The 22,078-nt window shown below is 42.7% G+C and overlaps 1 protein-coding gene across 1 annotated transcript; it reads left to right on the top strand.

Annotated features, from left to right (window-relative positions):
• The first annotated feature begins 69 nt into the window (after positions 1 to 69).
• Positions 70 to 5,218, top strand: RASSF10 (Ras association domain family member 10). Its single transcript, XM_003919846.4, has one exon. The coding sequence runs from the start codon at positions 340 to 342 to the stop codon at positions 1,849 to 1,851; it is 1,512 nt and encodes a 503-aa protein (XP_003919895.1). The 5' UTR covers positions 70 to 339; the 3' UTR covers positions 1,852 to 5,218.
• The last annotated feature ends 16,860 nt before the right edge of the window (positions 5,219 to 22,078 follow it).

Genomic DNA, 22,078 nt, shown 5'->3' on the forward strand with positions numbered 1-22,078 from the left:
AGCTCTGGGCACTGGGGGCGGGAAGGGGTGGAGCCATGTGGGGAGGAGCAAAACTCGGAGGTCCCGGGCACCTTGGGCAGCGCCAGAGCGGCGGGAGCCGGTCCCGGGCACATAGTCCCTGGAGCGCCCGTCGTCCGGGCCGAGCCTAGCTGCAACCACGGCCACAGCCGCAGTCGCTCTCTAGCTTGCCTTCGGTGCGCAGCGGGGGAACAGGGCTAGTGCAGCCGCCGTAGGGGGGCACGCGGTCCTCTCCCATCCCAGAGCTACTGGGCTGCCCTTGCTGTCCTTGCCGCCCCAGCGGGGCCCGACCGGACCTGCTACCTGCGCCCTGGTTACGCCATGGATACTTCGGAGAAGAAGATATCGGTGTGGATCTGCCAGGAAGAGAAGCTGGTGTCCGGCCTCTCCCGCCGCACCACTTGCTCGGACGTTGTGCGAGTGCTTTTGGAGGACGGCTGCCGGCGGCGACGGAGACAGCGGCGGAGCCGGCGGCGGGGTTCGGCTGGAGACCCGCCTGGCCTGGGGGAGCTGCCTGAGCCCCCGGACGAAGACGACGAGGACGACGACGAGGCGCTGCCGCAGGGCATGCTGTGCGGGCCCCCACAGTGCTATTGCATCGTGGAGAAGTGGCGCGGCTTTGAACGCATCCTCCCCAACAAGACTCGCATCTTGCGCCTCTGGGCCGCCTGGGGCGAAGAGCAGGAGAATGTGCGCTTCGTGCTAGTGCGCAGTGAGGCGTCGCTGCCTAATGCGGGTCCCCGCAGTGCTGAGGCGCGTGTAGTGCTCAGCCGAGAGCGCCCGTGTCCCGCCCGCGGGGCCCCGGCTTGGCCCAGCCTGGCCATGACCCAGGAGAAACAGCGGCGAGTGGTGCGCAAGGCTTTCCGCAAGCTGGCCAAGCTCAACCGGCGGCGCCAGCAGCAGCCACCGTCGTCCTGTTCGTCCACTTCGTCGTCCACTGCCTCGTCCTGCTCTTCGTCGCCGCGGGCCCACGAGAGCGCGTCGGTGGAGCGCATGGAGACGCTGGTGCATCTGGTGCTCTCCCAGGACCACACTATCCGCCAGCAGGTGCAGCGGCTCCACGAGCTGGACCGCGAGATCGACCGCTATGAGGCCAAGGTACACCTGGACCGCATGCGGCGCCACGGAGTCAATTACGTGCAGGACACTTACTTGGTGGGGGCAGGGATCGAGCTCGACGGGTCCAGCCCGGGAGAGGAACCAGAGGAGGTGGCGGCGGCGGCGGCGGCGCCCCCAGTAGACGGCGAGGCGCAGGTGACGGCGCTGGAGGAGCTGGCCCGGCGCTGCGACGACTTGCTGCGGCTTCAGGAGGAACGGGTTCAGCAGGAGGAGCTGCTGGAGCGCCTTTCAGCCGAGATTCAGGAGGAACTCAACCAGAGGTGGATGCGGCGGCGCCAGGAGGAGCTGGCTGCGCGGGAGGAGTCCCCGGAGCCCGACGGTGGCCCCGATGGCGAGCTGCTGCTGGAGCAGGAACGGGTCAGGACGCAGCTCAGCACCAGCCTTTACATTGGGCTCCGGCTCAACACGGACCTGGAGGCCGTCAAGTCGGACTTGGATTACAGCCAGCAGCAATGGGACAGCAAGGAGCGCGAGCTACAGGGCCTTCTGCAAACTTTGCACACTTTGGAGCTGACGGTGGCACCGGATGGGGCTCCTGGCTCCAGTGGTCCCTCGCGGGAACCTGGGCCTCAGGCCTGCGCCGACATGTGGGTGGACCAGGCCCGTGGGTTGGCCAAGAGCGGTCCTGGCAACGACGAGGATTCGGATACGGGGCTGAGCTCTATGCATAGCCAAGACTCGGACTCTGTGCCCATGTGCGAATCGCTTGTGTAGGGCTGTTAGGGAGGGAAACAGGGATGAACGTTTCTGTTTTTCTTGCAGAATGCAATGGGCTGGCGGCCTTAGGGACTTGAAACCAGGCTGTTGTGAGCCTGGAGCTCCGGCTGGGCAGTAGCACTCCTACCCGGCTGGGCCTGGGGAGGGCTTAGGACTCCTGCCCAGTCTGGCGCTCCTCTGGCTCCGGGGTGAGTGCGGAGGAGGGTGAGGGACGAAGAAGCAGGGTCCCCAAAACAAGCTCTTTGAAAAGAGGGAAGGAGGAAGGAAGTGAGAACCCCTTATATTGGAAAACAAACACCTCAAGGAAACTGACGTGGTCCCAGCCCATTTGCAAAGTAAGGAAGTATTATGGAGATTTCACTACTCTTCTGTATGGGAAAGACTGATGGCAGCTAGAACTTTAGTTTGTGGTATGAAGTGCTTTTAAAAGAAACACTTGGATGAAAAGGAAATTCCTTGAATGTTAATTGTGACTGTAAACGTGTTAAAACTAGCCAAAGAGGACGCACTGGTATCGGTCTCAGCCTTTCTTACATCTTTGATAAAACCCATAGGCACCAAAATCCTGGCTGTTTACATTTCTGCAGATTTGGGAATTACCCATCCGCTACGTCATTTGTCTTTTATTTTCTTTCAAAGGCTAAACTGTATGGAAGGCTAACCCTGTATTTCCTCCTGGTAAACACAGCATGCGTTAAAAGGGAATTCTTTTCCCCAAATAACTTTTTATTATTACAAAAACCAAACATAATCATTCTGAGATATAAAATTCTGGCAAACATAATCCTGGTTAAAATTTAATCTAGGCCCTTTGGGATCTGTCTCTGCAAAGGCAGGTGTGTTGTTCTTTAATTTAGATTGCCACTTCATTGACTCAATCACTGTTATTTCAGAAAAAAATAAAAGGAAGTCACAGAATTCGAGTTACACACAACGAAACTTGCTGTTTAACAAGTACTCTTTGAAAGCAAATATGCGTTAGTGTTCAGCTTTTAAATTGAGCTATGTGATTAAAACCAACCATGACCTCAACAGATTTTACCCAAACTCAAATCTAACTTCAGTGTCTTTTGTCAGAGATTAATTAGTTACTTGTTCAAACTCAAATTGAGATAGTGTAAATATCAGAGTTTCCTAGATAAGGCCCAAAAAGAAAAAAATAAAACAATCTCATAGTATACCTTGGGTGAACAAATTTGATTAATGATAGCACGTAGCCATGGAAAAAAAGATATAAAAGTGAGCTAAGGACTTGAATTATTCTTGTCTGGCTCACGCCTGTGCACATGCCAGGAGAAGCAAGTGCAACACCATCTCAGCAGCTGGCGACAAAGCTGGTGGAGACTTTGTGTAATTGTTCCAGTTATTTCAATGAAAATTTATCAGTTGTAGCTCGTTGTTGGTCCCGTGGAAGGAGCCTGCTGGCCGATTTCCCTCTTCAGCTCAGTACTTCTGAAGAATGTGGGATCTAATCTGTCCTGAGGAGGTATTAACAATGGGGCATGTGTGTGGTACCAGCATGGTGCAGAAGCCTCTTATCAACCTACTGTTGAGGGGCTGGCTCCAGTTTCAACACTACATGTGAAGATAACTTAAGAGGTCTTGCTTTATACAGAAGTTTCTTCTCTTGAGAGATTCTCTATCTGCTTGTTGCCAATGGAAGCCTGCCCTTCTGACCTCCTCAAACCACTGTTTGTGCTGTCTCCTTTTTAGAGACAACATCCCCCAGCCCCTCCCCTGCACTGCCACCACCACTGCCCTGGTATTTATTTCAACACGTGTGCCTGTTTGCAGATTTTCAAATAAAAATGGGAATCAAAAGGCCATTTTCTTAATTGATGTTTTCAAAAGACATTAGCTGGCATAATTATGGTTTTTTTGTTTCATCTGATGCAGAAAACTTCTATGTATTTGGTCTTGAACGTAATTAAAATGAGGAAGAGACCGAAAGAAACCCACCATCCCCAGACAATCGTTTGATCCCTTAAACACCAAGCCTAATGATAGCTTTCATTCTGAGGCAGAGGTAAAATCCTCATTAGAGTGTGACAAAATGCTACTTGTCTGAATGGTTTATGCTGACAATGGGCTGACCTAGTGGTTTTTAAATTATTGTGCTTTGTGCTTTTTTCCCCCCTCAGGGTGGTAAGGGAGGTGATTCTTGGATGTTTATTAACTCAAAAAGAACGCAGAAGTTGGCAGAACAGGACTGCCTGGCAGAAAGGGGCTGTTTTACTTTTCACTGTTATTATTTTAAACATTGATGGACTGCTGACGTCAGCAAATATGCCTGACGCCTGTAAAGCAAGTAAGCCACATCACAGGGCCTGTGGGATTTTTCTGGTGCCCTACTTCTAGAATCTTCCCTGTCCTGACCATTTGAAGATGCTGCTTTAGTCAACTGTTCAGGGAGCTGGGAGGCTTTGTTGTTAACAAATGGCAGCCTAGTTGGCCCATTTTTTTTCTTTTAATCAAATCAATTATATTCCTAAAAGGCACTCTCTGTGAATAGAAGAAAGCAGTGAGTAGAACAGGCCAGGTGTGGGGGAGCGAGGAGGAAGGAGACAATAGTTCTTTTTAGTAAGAGCTTTTGCAAGCCTGAGAAAGGTGAACTACAGGTATAAAAAGCACAAAAACAGTGCCTGTGCATAGTAAGTGCTTAATAAAATGCTGAATACTTTCCATTTTCATTCACATTCACGGTCACCATGCTACTAAGAATGAGAATAAATGCATAGCAGTGAATGCACCAATGCCAGGATTTGAGGGCCTCTGGGAAAATGAACTCAACCCCTATTCTTCAGGCCTAATGGAAATCCTGGGCAGAAACCAGTGAACTTAAGAAGGGTATGATATGTAGATGCCTTACCAGGCAGTCCCATCCTTTTTTTGGAATTAAGATAATTTATTGTAGCTTTGATGTGAGTTATCCCGTCTCAGCCATCTCCCAAACCAAAAGATGCCTTATGGCATCTCTACGTTTGTTTACTTTCTTATAAAGTGTGTTTATTTTTTGCTGATTAAAAAAGTTGTGTATACTATAGTTCTTACAATGAACCTAAAAATAACATAAATAAAAAGGCAAGAAAAGTCACTCTAAATCTCTGTACCAAAACCTGTCACTACCAAGACTGGTATATTACTTCCAGACCTTTTGAATTGTGCAGATTTCATATTTCCTTCTGTATTTAAAGATATGTAATTTTGATAAGATTGTATATACGTGTTTATATGCAGGTTTTGACTCCCTGTAAACAGGTCTGCCCATCTGGTGGATAGACCATAGTTTACAGAACTGCTCATGTGATCAGTTTGTCTCTCATATTTTTTTTAACTGTTGTAAAATAACACCATAATAAGTTTCTTTGTGCATGTATCTGTTTACCTAATTAGACTCCCACCCTCCCCGAAATAAGATAGGTTTCCAGAAAAAGAATTCCCAGGTCAAAGAGTACAAACATTTAGAGGCTTGATACTTACTGCCAAATTGCTTTTCAAAAGATTTGTTCCAATTGGGATCAGCTATGCATGAGTGCGCCTGTCTCACCACAGCTTAGTTTTCATTAGATATTATATTTTGTTAGGAAAATATTTTAATCAAAATGTACTAATTAATTCTTTACGGCCTTACTGAGCCAGAGCTGATAATCACTGATTCTTACCACTGGGCGCGGTGGCTCACACCTGTAATCCCAGCACTTTGGGAGGCTGAGGCAGGCGGATCACCTGAGGTTGGGAGTTTGAGACCAGCCTGACCAACATGGAGAAACCCCGTCTCTACTAAAAGTACAAAAAAATTAGCTGGGCATGGTGGCACACGCCTGTAATTTGGGAGGCTGAGGCAGGAGAATCGATTGAACCTGGGAGGCGGAGGTTGCGATGCCGAGATTGAGCCATTGCACTTCAGCCTGGGCAGCAAGAGTGAAACTCCATCTCAACAACAATAACAACAACAACAACAAAAAGAAACCCAAAAACTTACAACAGCAAGGGTGAGCCCATGGATCAGAAGTGTTAAGAGGGTGTGGTGTTTTCTCTCCTTCCCATTTTTTTTCCTTCCCTGAGTACCTGCTTAAGGTAATATTAATAGCAATTTTGTCTCATATCAGAATTGGCCAGTGATCTGAGAATGGAAGGGGCAGAAACTCTCCATAAGTAGGACTAAAGAGATAACAAATCAAATCAGTTATAAAAAGAAAATATTCATTATCTTTTTCATCTCGAGACTAGCGGAAAAGGCTATTCTTTAAAAGTATGCCATAACACATATTTGATTTTGTGCTTCTCCATACCGACCTCTATCAAAAATTAAAATAAAATACATAAACTAAGTTTTTATAAATAGCCTGTAATTAACAGTTTAAATGTTTCTAGGAATTTCTTTCTACATATGATACACACTTGAGATTGTTCTTAATATCTCGAAGAGATTTGATTATGACAATCTGTGAAATTTCTGTTGTGAAACTGCTTGTGAAATTTGTTTTCCTAAGCAGAAAGGAAGGAGGATGAGGAGGAATCAACTTTTGTTGAGTTTTTTTTGAAATGCCAGATCCTAGTGTTGAGTATTTTCACATGTATTTTCTCCACATTAACATTGTGAGATAGAATGTTTTAATCTCCAATGTTTACAGATTAAGAAACTAAAGCCATTCAGTTGATAAGTAAGAGATGCAGGGTTCCGACCCAAGCCTGACCAAAAAATCTGTGCCCTTGTTGCTACACACAGCACATACATTATGCACAGTATGTGTTCAGCACATCCAGAAGAAAGAGTCCCCATGGCTCCAGAGTGTTGCCACTGGAAAGGCTTCAGAGATGATTAAAGTCTTGGCCAGGTTTTTCTACCAGGGAGGTGGAGTGCTTTCCACAATATCACACTTTTGCTAAATCTACTAGGTGAAGATTTAGCAAAAGACAGTGGAGGGGAAACTCCTATGTAAATATTTGGGCAGCGTCTGGGAGAATGAAAAAAAATTCTTAAAAAATTAATATTCCCTGTGTTAGCATGGAGGTTTTGACTGAATGCCCCATGGGCTGTAGTTGCTCTGCAGAGCAGAGGTACATAATCAGTCAGCAACATGGAATCCTCAGCCATCAGGGCAGACAGTGGTGTGCTAGTCACACTCACATCTGGAAGGTGGTACCAACCATGGCTGTGCTGGTGGGAGCTGTCTGCAGCACTTTTAACAGGCCTTGTTTCTGTTGGAGCCTCTGGGTATGTGAGAATGAGGGAGGAGTTGAAGGAAGGAGTGCTAGGCTCTCCAAGGATCTTTGTGTGTGGTATTAGGTATGCACACCTGACTCAGTGCATCTTTGGCTCTGTTGACCCCATGGTGCTCATGGAGGCCTTGCATGGGTTGCTTTGAAGGCATGCTACGCCCAACCTCTCCCCCTCCCAACCATTTCCATGCAAATCTTTCCTGTTACAGACACTTCTAGGATTTCCCATAGCTTTCAAGATAAAATCCACATTTCTTAGCAGGATTGATAAGGTTATTGGTCTTCTGGCTCAGGATCCCTCCCTTAGGTCTACCCTCCCCTACTTAAGACCACAGAATTGAATTGATGCTATTTCTTCATTCAAGTCACACTATCATCCTCCTTTTATGCATGTGGCCTTTTCTATCCTCATTTTACTTCATGTTCCTCTTCTTCCCCATTCCCACTTCCATTTCCCTCCTTGATCTTGTGATAGGCACCTATTCCAACATATTAATCTACACCCTTCCAAACCACCATATATATTCAAGGCTTCTATGTTGCACACTGTGCTAGTCACACTCACACCTGGAGTGTAACTAGCACACAGCGTGCAACATGGCAGCTCCCATTCTCACTCCCTTTTCCCTGCTTGCTCTCACGATAGGCACCTATTCCAACACATTAATCTACAACATTCCAAACCACCTTGAATATTCAAGGCTGCCATGTTGTACACCCTCAGGGGGCACCATTCATGTTGTATTCTGGCATCTTGTCCCAAAGGGCACCATTCGAATGGAAAACTATGTAAATGGTAACCCTGAGACTAAGCAATGGGCTGGCACAGTTCATATGCTTGTGTATGTACATGTATCCTTGACAGTAGAGTGAAACTGTCTATATGCTTCTGTTTAATATATATGACTTTATTGAGCTGTAAAGCTTATTATATTTCTTTCTTTTTCACATGACATTATGTTTGTGCAAGCATTCTGCATTGGTATATGCAAATTTAAAATTTTCTATGTACAAGATTATGGCATTTGCAAACAGATATAATTTTACTTCCCCTTTTCAATTTGGGCTCCTTTTATTTCATTTTCATGCTTAATTTCTCTGTTTAAAACTTTTAATACTATATTGAATAGAAGTATTGAAAGTGGACATCCTTGTCTTGATTTTGATCTTCAGGAAAAAGCTTTCAGTCTTTCACCATTGAGTATAATGTTTGCTGTGGAATTTTCATATGTAGCCTAGGTCATGTTGAAGATGTTTCCTTCTATTCCTAGTTACTGAATTTTTTTTTAAATCAAGAAAGGGTGTTTAATTTTGTCAAATGCTTTTTCTGCATAAATTGAAATTTTTTTTTCATTTTTAAAATGTGGTATATTACATTGATTTTCATACATTTATCCCTCCTTTCAAAACAGGAATAAATCCCACCTGGTCAAGATACACAATCTTTTTAATATATTGCTGAATTTGGTTCATATTTTGTTGAGTTTTTTTTTTTTTTTTTTTAAATACAGAATCTTGCTCTGTCACCAGGCTGGAGTGCAGTAGTGCAATCTCAGCTCACTGCAACCTCCGCCTCCTGGGTTCAAGAGATTCTTTCACCTCAGCCTCCTGAGTAGCTGGGACCACAGGTGTGTGCCACCATGCCCGGTTAATTTTTTTATATTTTTAGTAAAGACGGGGATTCACCGGGTTGGCTAGAATGGTCTCGATATATTGATCTCTTGATCTCTTGATCCACCCGCCTTGGCTCCCAAAGTGCTGGGATTACAGGCATGCATGAGCCACTGCACCCAGTCTTTGTTGAGATTTTTATATCAATATTCATAAGGGATATTGGTCTGTAGTTTTCTATTATCTCAGTGTCTGTCTGGTTTTGGTACCAGGATAATGTTGGTAAAGAATGAGTTAGAGAGTATTTCTTCTTGAATTTTTTAGATAGGTTTGGGAAGAATTGGTGTTAATTCTTCTTTAAATGTTTGGTAGAATTCACCCATGAAGCTATCTGATCCAGGACTTTTCTTTATTGGGAGGTTTTTGATTATGATTCAACTTTCTTATTGGTTATAATATGTAATATAATCAATTTTTTCATGTCTTCATGATCTAATTTTGGTAGGTTGTGTGTTTTTAGAAAATCATTTATTTCATCTAGATTATCAAATATGTTGGCATACAATTTATTCTTAATATTTTCTTTTAATCCTTTTTTTCTATAAAATCTGTAATAATGTCCCCCACTTTTATTTCTGATCTTAGTAATTTGAGTCTTTAATCCTTTTTCCTCAGTCAATCCAGTTGAAGATTTGTCAATTTTGTTGATCTTTTCAAATAATTACTTTTGGTTTATTGATTTTTCTTTTTTGTTGCTCTATTCTCTGTTTCATTTACCTCTGCTCTAATCTGTATTATTTCCTTCCTTCTGCTAGCTATGAGTTTAATTTGCCCTTCTTTTTCTAGATCCTTATGGTGTAAAGTTGAGTTACTGATCTGAGATCATTTCTTAAAAATATACATATTTAGAGCTATAAATCTTACTGTTAGCACTGCTTTCACTGAATTCCATTAGTTTAGTGTACTGTTTTCTTGTTTGTTTTCATTTGTCTTAATATTTTATAATTTCTTTTGTGATTTCTTATTTATTAGATGTTTAAGGATATTTTATTTAATTTCCATATATTTCTGAATTTTCCAGTTTTCCTTCTGTTACTGATTTTTAGCTCATTCCTTTATGATCAGAAAAGATATTTTGTATGATTTCAACTTCTTAAATTTATTAAGACTTGTTTGTGACCTACCGTATGATCTATCCTGGAGAATGTTCCATATGCACTTAAGAAAAATGTGTATTCAGCTGTTGTTGCATATATCTGTTAGGTATAATTAGTTTATGGCTTTGATCAAGTCCTCTATTTCTTTATTTCTCTTCTGTTTGTTGTTCTATCTATTACTGAAAATGGTATACTGAAGTTTATTTCAGCTATCATTAGAGAACTATTCCTTTCTTCGATTCTGTCAATGTTTGCTTCATGTATTTGGGGGCTTTGATTTTGGTGCATATAGGTTTATAATTGCTATATCTTCTTGGTGAGTTTACCACTTTTTCAATAAACAATGTTCTTCTTTGTTTCTTGTAACAGTTTCTGACTAAAAGTTTATTTTGTCTAATGTTAGTATAACTACCCCTGCTCTCTTTTGGTTACTATTTGCATGAAATATATATATATATATATTTGGAGATGGAGTTTCACTCGTTACCCAGGCTGGAGTGCAATGGCACAATCTTGGCTCACCGCAACCTCAGCCTCCTGGATTCAGGCAATTCTCCTGCCTCAGCCTCCCGAGTAGCTGGGACTACAGGCATGTGCCACCATGCCCAGCTAATTTTTTGTATTTTTAGTAGAGACGGGGTTTCACCATGTTGACCAGGATGGTCTCAATCTCTTGATCTCGTGATCCACCTGCCTCGGCCTCCCAAAGTGCTGGGATTATAGGCGTGAGCCACTGCGCCCAGCCATGAAACATCTTTTCCCATCTTTTCACTTTCAACCTACTTGTGTCTTTAAAGTGAATTTCTATATTTTTTTATTTGTTGTGATAACATCTTCATATTTTCCCTTAGCTTTTAAGATACGGCTTCCTTTGTTCTTTGGACATACCTAAAATAATTGATTTAGTCTCTGTTTAGTAAGTTCTACATTTGAGCTTCTTCATTGACAGTTTCTATTGGCTGCTTTTTTGCCCTGTGAACAGGCCATACTTTCTTATTTCTTCACATGTCTCATAATTTTTTGTTGAAAACCAGACTTTTAAAATAATATAACATTGCGACTCTGGAAATCAGATCCTTCTCTTCCTAGGGTTTGTTGTTGGTGATGTTTGTCTTTGTTGTTTTTTCTTTTTGTTATTTCTGTTTGTTTAGTAACTTCCTGGAACTGTATCCTTGTCATATGGCCACTGAAATCTCTGCTCCAATAGCCTAGTGGTAATTAGTGATTAGATGGAGATTTTCTGAAATGGCTGGAACCAATAAGCCTCTCAGCCTTTACTGAGGGACTGTGTGTGTATGTGTATGAGTTGGGATATTTCTTCACTATTGACGGACTCAATTTACCACTCTGCTTTAGCTCTCACTTTCTATTTGCTCAAAGCCTACAGGTCAGTCAGAGGTGGTAGCTTAGGACCTTCTCAGGTCTGTCCTGAGCATGTGCACATTCCTATGCAGGTGAAACCTTCTAGATTCCTAGAAATATGTCAGAGCTTTTCAATGCCCCCGTGGACTATCTCATTCACCAGCTTTTCTTTTTAACTATTTTTGATCAGCTTCTTAGTTTTCCCAACTGCGATCACTGCTTAAAACAGTTGTAATGTGAGAAAATTATCTGTAGTTGTTTTTGACAAATGTCCCCAAGGAGAAAGCTGTTTGCATTGTGTGAGATCTGAGTCAGGTCAAATAAATACTAGCCAGAGAACTGCCAGACAGGTCAAATATTGGCAAATCTCAGAATGGTATTTTAGCCAGCTCCTAACCCATTCTCTCCCTTCCAGTGTTTCTGGGCTGCTGGTTTTTACTGAGGTTGTGAGACTGTGGTTTTCACGGTGATTATGGGGTTGCTGATTTTCACTGTGATTGTGGGGTTGTTGATTTGCGAGGCTACTGTGGAGCTGGGGTGGGGACGGGAAGAGAGCAAGTTAAAACACTAGAAAGCATGTTGTTCTTACTAAGATTCTTTCATTTTTCCTTATTAAATGCTCTTTGGATCCTTGCAAGCCTTTTGTTAATTTGTAAAAACTGGGAAAAGTTGCTTTTGACCATTTTTGGCCTGTATTCTTGCGGCTTTTATTGCCAAGCGGCTTTTTGGGGGTCCTCACTCTGCCATACTGACATCACTTGTCAAGATTGTTTTATTCTTTGTTCCTTCTTTAATAGGATGCACAGAATTTTCTTTGCCTAACTTGAAAGTTGTACATTTAATTTTGCTCTTCTGTTTCTTCAAACTTATGAAGAGCCATACTTACGCTTATTTTTCCTGACCAATCTATAAACGTATCGAATCTGTTTTCACCTCCAGGCAAGAAAAGACCCTTAACACACTACTCTTACTTCTCTGGTCTCTCTCTCTCTCTTTTCATTTTGGTATCATCTACAATTTTAGTTTTAGAAAATCTTATTTAACTAATAACCTTTATCTGCCTACTTTACTGGGATTGAATTAAATATATACATTATCTTGAGCAGAATTGGTATCTTTAGGATGCTGTATCATTTTATTCAAGAATAACATAATAATGCAGTATAACAAATCACCCCAAAATTCAGTGTATCTTAAAATAATAATAATTTATTCTCATGCATGCATCTGTGTGAGGCAGCTGGGACTTAGTTAATCCAGGTTAATTTCAGCTGAACTTGGCTATAGTCTGTGAGTTGGCTTTAGAACTGCTTCATGTATTTCTCATCCTCCTTGGACCAGAAGCATAGAACTTTCCTAAAGCTTCTTTGGAGTTGTTGCAGAGGGGTCAACCTAAACTATTCTTTGTTACATCTGCTTTTGTGGGCCTTGGCTTTTTCAATCCAAGTAAGTACACAAATATCACTGACTGCTAAGCACCAGGCCTAAGGTCTGGTCCTGCAAAAGCAGAGACCAGAGTAAAACAGATAGCATTCCATCATTAAATATACTCTCTAGGATATCGATATTAGGATTTTAAATGGATTCAATGTACTAGATTTATACTTTGTAGGTAACAGTTCTTTTAGAAATCTACAGAATATTTGCACAAGCAGTCAAAGATATAAGTTTATAATCTTCATTACAGCAATGTTTATAATAATTTCTCAAGGATGTAAAACCAGAAATACCATTTGACACAGCAATCCCATTATTGGGTATATACCCAAAGGATTATAAATCATTCTAGTATAAAGACACATACACATTTATGTTTATTGCAGCACTGTTCACAATAGCAGACTTGGAACCAACCCAAATGCTGATCAATGATAGACTGGATAAAAAAAATGTGGCACATATACACCAGGGAATACTATGCAGCCTTAAAAAAGAATGAGTTCCTGTCCTTTGCAGGGGCAAGAATGAAGCTGGAAACCATCATTCTCAGCAAACTGACACAAGAACAGAAAACTAAACATCACATTTTCTCACTCATAAGTGGGAGCTGAACAATGAGAACACATGGACACAGGGAGAGGAACATCACATGGGGGGTGGCCTATTGAGGGTTGGGGGCTTAGGGGAGGGATAGCATTAGGAGAAATACCTAATGTAGATAACAGGGTGATGAATGTAGCCAACCATCATGGCACGTGTATACCTATGTAACAAACCTACACATTCTGTGCATGTATATCAGAACTTAAAATATAATAATAATAATAAAGAAATCACCTCAATAGATCAGTTATATAAGCTGCAATAATCATGTTATTTTATGTTATATAGCTATTAAAATAATGTGGATCTGCATTCCTGACGTAGAGTACCTATGATATGTTGTTAAATAAAAAAAGCAAGTAAGTAGAAAGAATATAAACCCATTACTTATTTTTATAGCTATAAAATTCACATATTTTTTCAGCTGTGATGACTGTTAAGTTCTGGAATCAATGACCACCAAGTAGTCATGAGCACCTTAGCACCTATGCTGTGGCATTGACATATTCTTTTTCATTAGTAGGGTAAGGGACCTTTAAAAAAAATAGCTGATTTCAAATCCAGGGCAGGACATGAATAAAATGGGCTTGCTACATCTTACATACTAAAAAGCAAGAAAATGGTTAAAAACTTTGTGGTTACGTCTAAAGAACTCAGGGCCAACCTACAGGGCTCCCGATGGCTAAAGATGTGAAAAATTTGAGTTTCAATGAGAATAAAACTAATGGACTTGTCAAAAGTACAAAAATCTTGAGATTCACAATGATACTACAAAAAAAGAAATTAACTCATTATCCTGCTTTAGAAGTTGCTAGAATACCAAGTTGTTTTTCTAGAAATCAGTAAGAAAGAGAACATTTATTCTGTTTTTTCTGTACACACTGTGTTTCTAAGTCATCAAACAGTTGAAGGAAAGTTATTTACAAAAGGGTTTTAGCTAACAAATATGAGAAATAATTGAATTAGCAAAGTACCCTTATGCAACTCCTAAAAAGTTGATCCCTGATGGATGCTGAAGTGAGTTAATGTCAAGAAAAATTTATAGTGGATGTGTTAGCTGACAAGATTGAAATCCAAGGATCATCCTCATTTCTTTAGTAAATCAATTGCCTAAAAGAAGGGAGGGAGATGTAACTATTGTAACCATTATAGATAAAAAGAGACTTAAGAGACTTATCAATCAGTATGGATTTTTTTGTGATATTAATTCAAACAAACCTAAGGTAAGAGAAAAACCCCACATGTTTTAAGGACAAAGAAAAGAAAGAACAGAATATTATAAAACATCGTTATTTTTAGATATGATAATGGTAAAATCTTCACATTTTGAAAAGATTTTACCTGTTAGAAATACATAGTAAAGTACTATGGTGAAATAATATGATAGCTGAGATTTGCTGGGATGTTTTTAGGAAAATATTGGAGGTAGTGGGGAAAGAATAAATATTAATAAAACAAAATTGGAAAACCTGCTATTTGTTGAAACTTGGTAATGGGTACATGGGATTCATTATGCTCTTTTCTGGATTTATTTATTGGTTTGGCAATTTCTGTAATAAAAGTGAAAAAGAGTAAAAGAAAAAGAAAAAAGTCAAGTTGTAGAACAGTGTGTATAGTGTGGTTTAATTTTTTTCTTTTTAATAAACAGAATAGAACAAAGCACTGTTATATTATTATCTGTGGTTATCTTTGGGAAATGAGACTGGGGAATGATGTAGGAAACTTCTCTTTTTTATTTTATAAACTTTGATTTTGTTTGATTTTTAAAATAAGTACGTATAACTTAAGTAACTTTAAAAAAGAGAGAAAGAATAAATAAGATGTCACAAGTAAGGTATGAGCAAAGTACTGTGGAAGCTTGTTTCCTGTGTCCTGGCTGAACGTGGCTGCTGAAAGCAGGACCCGAGGTTGTGAGGGCGCAGAGCACACTTGAACTCAGTGGAGCAGCCTTCCGCGGACCCCACAACAACCCACCTGCCATGCTGTGAGGAGGCCTCGGTGACATGAGCCATGCTGTCTGGGAAAGGCAGTCATTGCAGCTCATTGCGTGACAGCTAAGCAGGCTTTGCAGTAGAGTGAGTCCACAATTAGCTGCCTAAGGGAATGTATTAGATCTGCTCACTGTGTGTTAAAATACAAATTTGTATCATTCTGAACAAATCTCTTAGTGCCTGAGTAGCCTACTTCGTAATAAAGACGTTACCAGTTATTCAGTTTTTTCAACCAGGTCTTCCACGTCAGTGAGTTTCTGAGTTGGTCCAGATCTGGGAAGAAAGAGCACCTGAAGGGCACAGAGGGCCCGGATGACTTTAGCATCAGTTGGTTTAAACCGCTGGCTCCTCCAGGGGCTGTGGAGATGTCCCAGGGAGCCTACAAATCCACACCCATGCCAGCGAATCCAAGCATCACAAACCATCCTTCACGTTCATATACTGCTAATTTGTGAAATTTTTGTAGATGACATTGTGATAAGTTGAAATCCTTACTGAAGTTGGAAGATTTTAGGATTTTCTGCATCAACCACCATGACCTGGGGTATGGGGTGTTTAGGCTCTAACCTATTTAATATTTGAAAGGGTCTTTATATGGTAAGAAAATAGAGACCGCTGGTGTGGAGTTATGAATTATTCTTAAACTGCTCTTCAAGGTTGGAAGTTTGAGTGCCCTGTTTGCTTATAATAACATCCCAGGCATATTTCTGCCGCAATGTCCATTGAGACACCCAAAGCTTCTCCTTGCTTCCATTATGGTTCTTATAACACTGATGTATGATAGCTCTGTGTTATTTCTCCCTACTAGTGGGGTGGGGTGGGAAATTGGAGAGATGAGGGCAGGGATTCATTTATTCAAAAAAACTCACGAAGCCACTGGTCGAGGACTTAGAGGCAGAGAGATGAACGAGATCCCTCATAGAGTTCTCTGAGTGAACATCACAGTACTATATAGTACTGTATGGATAAGCGCTGTGGCTCTCCTGGGAAAGCCAATGAGACCTCTCACCCAGATTGTGGAGGCCAGGGATGGTGGGAGCAGATGATGGCTAAATTGAGATTTGAAAAACCAGTTAGAGTTTGCCAATGAAATGAGGGAGGGAGTGGCAATCTACATAGGAAAACCAGAAAGTGAAAAAGGGTAGAAGAGGAAATGATATAAGCCGAACTGTGAGGTGAACAGTGTGGGGAGGGGAGGCTGGAGAGCTTGGCTGGAGCCAGACCATGATGGGCCCCCACCAACGTGACATGATGAAGACTCGGGGCTTTATCTTGAGACAAACGAGAAGACATTGGAAGCTTAATGGCAGAAACTTTAAGATAAGCCAATTTGCCTGCTTGCATGACTTGGGCAACAGTGTGTGTGATGGCTTGTTTCGTGCAAAATGAAAGTGAAGACAGGTGTCAGGCAGCTGATTCTTGATGCAGGTAAGATCTAGGTGCGGGTCTGAATGAAGGCAAAAGTGGCTGGGACGGAGACACGAGAACAGGCTCATGGGATGCCGCAGAGGAGGAATAGCCTCAGCTTGGCCTTGAATTGGATGTGCAGAAGGAGGAGGAGGGTGGACTCAGATGATGACTGGGTTTCTGGCCTCAGAGACCAGTGGCCGTTCACTGAGATAAGGAATACAGGAGGAAGAAGAGGTTTGGGGGAAGATAGTGCAGGAACGCAAATTCTCTTTGGGTGATATTTTATCCATTTTAATATTTATAAGAGATAACCAGCTGTCAGAATCATCAAGAAGGTGGGTATCTCAAGCCACAGAGGAGATATATATATATCTTCCTGAGGCAGTTTTTGAAACGTACATACCAGGACAGATGCCTTAACCTGGGTAGCACAGGACCACACACTCTTTGGAAAAGCAACAATGAAGACAGCCTTTGTGTTTTGAGGAAAGGAATGCAGTTGATTTCCTGAGGGGAAAAGTGTCAGTTAGAGACAATACTGCTCAGTAGAGTAGAAGATCAATGTGGCTAACATCAGCTTTTTAGTAGGACCTAAAAATAGCAACTGCCGGGAAAAGCTCTATGATTTGGTGGGAAGTTTAAGGTTTGACCCCAGTAGTTCAAATCCAGGCTTTTCCACTTACTACCCTCTATGACCTTAGTCAAATTATTTAACCAGAGGGGTTAAGAAAAGTGCTTCAAGCAGTTGCTGTGGCAACTGAGATTTACAAATTTTAGTGTTGCAAACACATTATCTTGAACTGGGCAGCGCCAAGTGCCTCATCCCCTTTGTCCAGCCTTTCACTCATAGAGTCACAAACATCTACTACAGGTACACTAGGTGCCAGACACTCTGGCAGGCCCGCAGGACATCAAGTTTACTAAGACATGGTCCTCCAGAGTCAAGCGAAGATGAGAAAAGCAAAAAAGCAGAGACCCAGAAATCAGGTGGTCCCTTCTGGAAGAGAGTTGAAAGGACCAGAACCAGGGCGTGGGGGAAAACAGACATATCTAAGCTGTTAAGGAGCTATCCTCATTCACATGCGGTGCTGAATCATTGGTACAGGGTGAGAGAGGAGTAGCCTAGAAGGAATCTCAGTCTTCCAGCTTAGGCACAGAGAAAGATCCAAGTGGGGGCTCTCCTTGAATGGTGTGGCATAGGTCTTGGTGAGCAATCAGGGCAAGAGACGGCGAAGTCACTTTGGAAGATATTGAGTTGAGGTGTGTGTAGATGTCATCTGAGGACAGGACAGGGCAGCCGTGGACAGGGATTTGGCTGCTCAAAGAGTGTAGAGTAGGAAAAGAAGACTGAAGATGGGGCTCTGGGGAAGACTGATATTGAAACAGTAGGTAAAAGGAGAGGAATACACAAAGACTAAAAAGAACAGAGAAGCAGGAAAAGAAGGAAAAGGTAACATTGTGAAAATCACCTTTGAGGGAGTGTTTCAAGACCAGGTGGCCACCTGACCTCCTCACGTTTGGCAATGTATGAATATCACCTTGAAGAGAGTAGTGCAAGTAGATTGGTGGAAACCAAAGTCGCATTCAGTGGCTTGAGGAGCAAGTGGGAAGTGGGAAGGTGGAGACAGCAAGGAATTAGAACTCATCTGAGAGGATTGGTACTATGGGGTAAAGATACGACTTTAGTTGTAAAAGGATGAAGGTCCAAGGAAGAATGGCAGGCAAGTGGGAGGGAGACCGAGATGAGGCTGAAGAAGTAGGTGGAGCCAGAACATGCAGAGCCCAGGAGGCCACAGGCAGGAGTTTGGATTATATTTGTGATACCCTCATTATCAGGGAACAGATTTGAGCAGGGGAATGATGTGATTGGACCCCTCTGGCTGCTCAGTCAATGACAGAGGAAGGGAACAACTAGAGTTTGAATTTCTCAAGGTGGAGATGGTCCATGATGTGGCCCTGGGCCAAAGGTGTCGGAGACCCATGATGATGCCTGGAATTGGAATAGAGAGAAGAAAAGGTCTGGGGTGAGGGAACAGAGGGAGGTCAGTCAATGGCAGCAGGACCGTGACTCTGGGGTAAGTTTGCATTGGGGCGGTGGCTAAGGAGAAGAGGGGCAATGACCCTGTAAGTCTGAACATGTTCCTCCCCTGATCCGCATTCATCAGAACCCTCTCTTACCCACTGGACAAGGCCCAAACATCTGAGCCCTGTCCTGCACAATACGTCTTAACAGCCCCACCTGCCACTTCACCCTTCCCCAGACCCACTGAGCCACTTGAGGTCTCCTGATCATTCTGTGCTGTCCATACCTCTTTGCCTTTGCACACAGTGCTACTCCCATCTGAAATCTCTCTCTTTTTCCCTCCCTTGCAAGAACCCCTATTCTTTATGCTCAATTCAAACATCACTCCTCTGTAAACCCCTTCTCAAGCGCCCCAGCCATTCAGGGAGCCAGTATTTACTGAACACTTACCACACATCAGGCTCCAAGCAAGGCACACATTCATACACTCCCTCCCCTGTGCTACCCCGTGCAAACGTCCCAGGCCTGCCAGCAGAGTGGCGGCTGGCTCTATGCCAGACCTCCCAGATTTGGCTCAATAATCACTAGATGTGAAAACCAGGCTGCATTGGAATCTCATCAACAGGAAGGGCTGGGCAGGTTTCTTCTCATTTCCTTGCCTTAACCCCTACCTCAGCAGGTTCTGCGGCTATAAACAACAAAGAACACTCTTCCTTGGTCTGTGAAACAGTGTTCTTGATTCATACGGAGGTTGTGATCAGCTTTTTCTGCAGTACATGTTCCGTATCTTGACTTCTGGATACCTAAGTGCATGGCCTGTCTGTATCTGAGCACCAGATGATTTTCCCTCAAGAGTCATTTGCTTTGCTGTACGGAGAATGGAAATTACAGAGAATCTCTCTGGGGGACATTCTTCCTAGAGTAGAGACGCGTGTAAGGTGGAAGAAGCACTCATCAGGGACCAATATTTAGTAAACAAATATTTCTTGAGATGAGTGCTGTGCCAGCTTGTGAGCTGGGCACTGAAGGACAAAAATGAACTTGGTCCCAGCCCTCTGAAGCATCAGAGCTGCAGTTCGACCTGCAACAGAGCTGCTTCCTTACCTTCCTCTTAGCATCGACACTCTCCCTCATCTTTCAGCACTGGCCTAAGCCTCTCTTTCTCTGGAAAGTCTTCCATGAGGCCCAGCAGAGATGACAAGTTGTCTATCCAATACCTTGTTCCTTCTTCCTTATAAATAAACTCTGGTGAGGAGGCAGAACGGAAATAACTGAGAGCCAATAAATATTGTCTCCTGCCTGAGTGCTTCTGCCACCTTACGTGTCTCTAAGAGGAATGTCCTCCAAAACATTCTCTCACTTGTTTCCATTCTGTTTAAAAATACACCTTATATGGTATATTTTGGGTAGTGTTCTATATAGTTGATGAATTTCATTTCTTAATCTTCCCTGCCACTGAAATGCAAGAAGTTGAGTGATGTTTCTGGCAAAGTGCCTTTAAAACAGATGACTCAGCTGAGAGATGCCCACTATTTGCCCACATTCATTTTCTCCCTTTTCATTTCTGGGCCTCAGATGTGATGCCTGGAGCTCTTGCAACCACCTTGAACCATAAGGCAATCTTGCTAATGCAAGACACATTAAGAATGACAGAGAAGAAATATAGAGGGGGCTTGACGATCTTGACACTACTATAAAATTCCTGGACCATCTACCTTTGGATTTCTCCATGTCAGAGAAACAAACTTTATATTATGCCACCTTTATTTGTGTCCCTGTCCTGTGCAATTAAACCTAATCCTAACCAATATAGTCACCACATTGCTTTACTCCTTTATCTTGATTTTTTTTTTTTTGGTAGCACTTACCACTATCTAACATTTTTATTGATCTGTGTTGCCCACTAGAATGTAAGCTCCATGAGAATAGTGACTTCTTATGACCTAGAACGGTGCCTGGCATTCAATACAACCTCATGAAAAAGTTGCAGCCCTTGTTATTGCTATGCATGCCCAGCACATTTCTTCTGAACACTACACTTTCTGTCATCACACTAATCACACTTGCAACCATGCATGTCACATCTGCCTTCCCACCAGGCTGTATATGTCATATTGACAGGGAATCTATCTATCTATCTATCTATCTATCTATCTATCTATCTATCTGTCTGTCTATCTATCTATCGTGTGTGTGTGTGTGTCTTGCTCTGTGTCACATCATCAGCATCTAGCTTAATGCCATTGTATAAAGAATGCACAGAAATGCAATAAGTGGAGAAAATGTTAATTTGCTGAGCTGAGGGCAGGAGGAGGTGGCTGAGGAGGTTAGGGTGGTCTGACAGGGGTAGTCTCTGTGAGGGAAGCAGTCTGAGTGGGATTGGGGGGTGAGAACTGGAATATGGCTTCCAAGGAGCTGGAGGAAATAAAGAGGGCCTCTTGGAGGATCCTGGTTTGAAAACTGGGCAGGCTTCTGGAAAAGAGGTAGAGAGAGAAAGATGGCAGCTACCTGAAGAGATTGCTCCCTGGAACCAGTTCTCCATCTTAAGTTACTAAATGCACGAAATTCCTGATCTTGTTAGATGAAGTGTTAAAAATATTGAAGACATACAGTAATGGGGCTGTATGGCAGACTGGAGCAGCCTGTTTGAAGACAGGAGAGGAAATGCAGAGAAACAGGATGGTGCTGGCCATGGCCATCACAGAGATTCTGTGGGAGACCCCTGACTGCCGGCGGGTCTGCAGTGAATGGTTATGGACAGGTAGACATCGTTTCACGTTGTTATGGCTTGAATTGTGTCCCCTGGTTCCTGCAAAAAAAAGTTGAATACCTAATCTTCAGTACCTCAGAAATGTGACTGTATTTGAGAATAGGATCTTTACAGAGGTAGTTACGTTAAAATAAAGTCATTGGGATGCGCCCTAACCCAATGTGACTGATGTTCTTGCAAAAGGAGAAATTTTGGGGAACAAATTGTGAGGACAGAAGAATAAATTTTTTTTTAAAAAAGGGAAATTTGGAGATCAGGTGGAGTTGCTCATGCCAGTAATCCCAGCACTTTGGGAAGCTGAGGTGGCTGGATCACTTGAGGTCAGGAGTTCAAGACAAGCCTGGCCAACATGGGGAAAATCTGTCTTTACAAAAATACAAAAATTAACCGGGCATAATGGGGGGGTGCCTGTAATCCCAGCTACTCGGGAGGCAGAGGCAGGAGAATCACTTGAATCCAGGAGGCAGAGGTTGCAGTGAGCCGAAATCGCACCACTGTACTTCAGCCTGGGCAATGGAGTGAGTCTCTCTCTCTCTCTCCCTCTCATATATACATAAAAGAGCTAGGCACAGAGGGGAGATGATGTGAAGATGCACAGAGAGAGGACAACTGTGACAGGAGTGGCATCTGCATA

The sequence above is a fragment of the Saimiri boliviensis genome, chromosome 6 (genome assembly GCF_048565385.1).
Source record: "Saimiri boliviensis isolate mSaiBol1 chromosome 6, mSaiBol1.pri, whole genome shotgun sequence".
Taxonomy (NCBI): Eukaryota; Metazoa; Chordata; class Mammalia; order Primates; family Cebidae; genus Saimiri; species Saimiri boliviensis.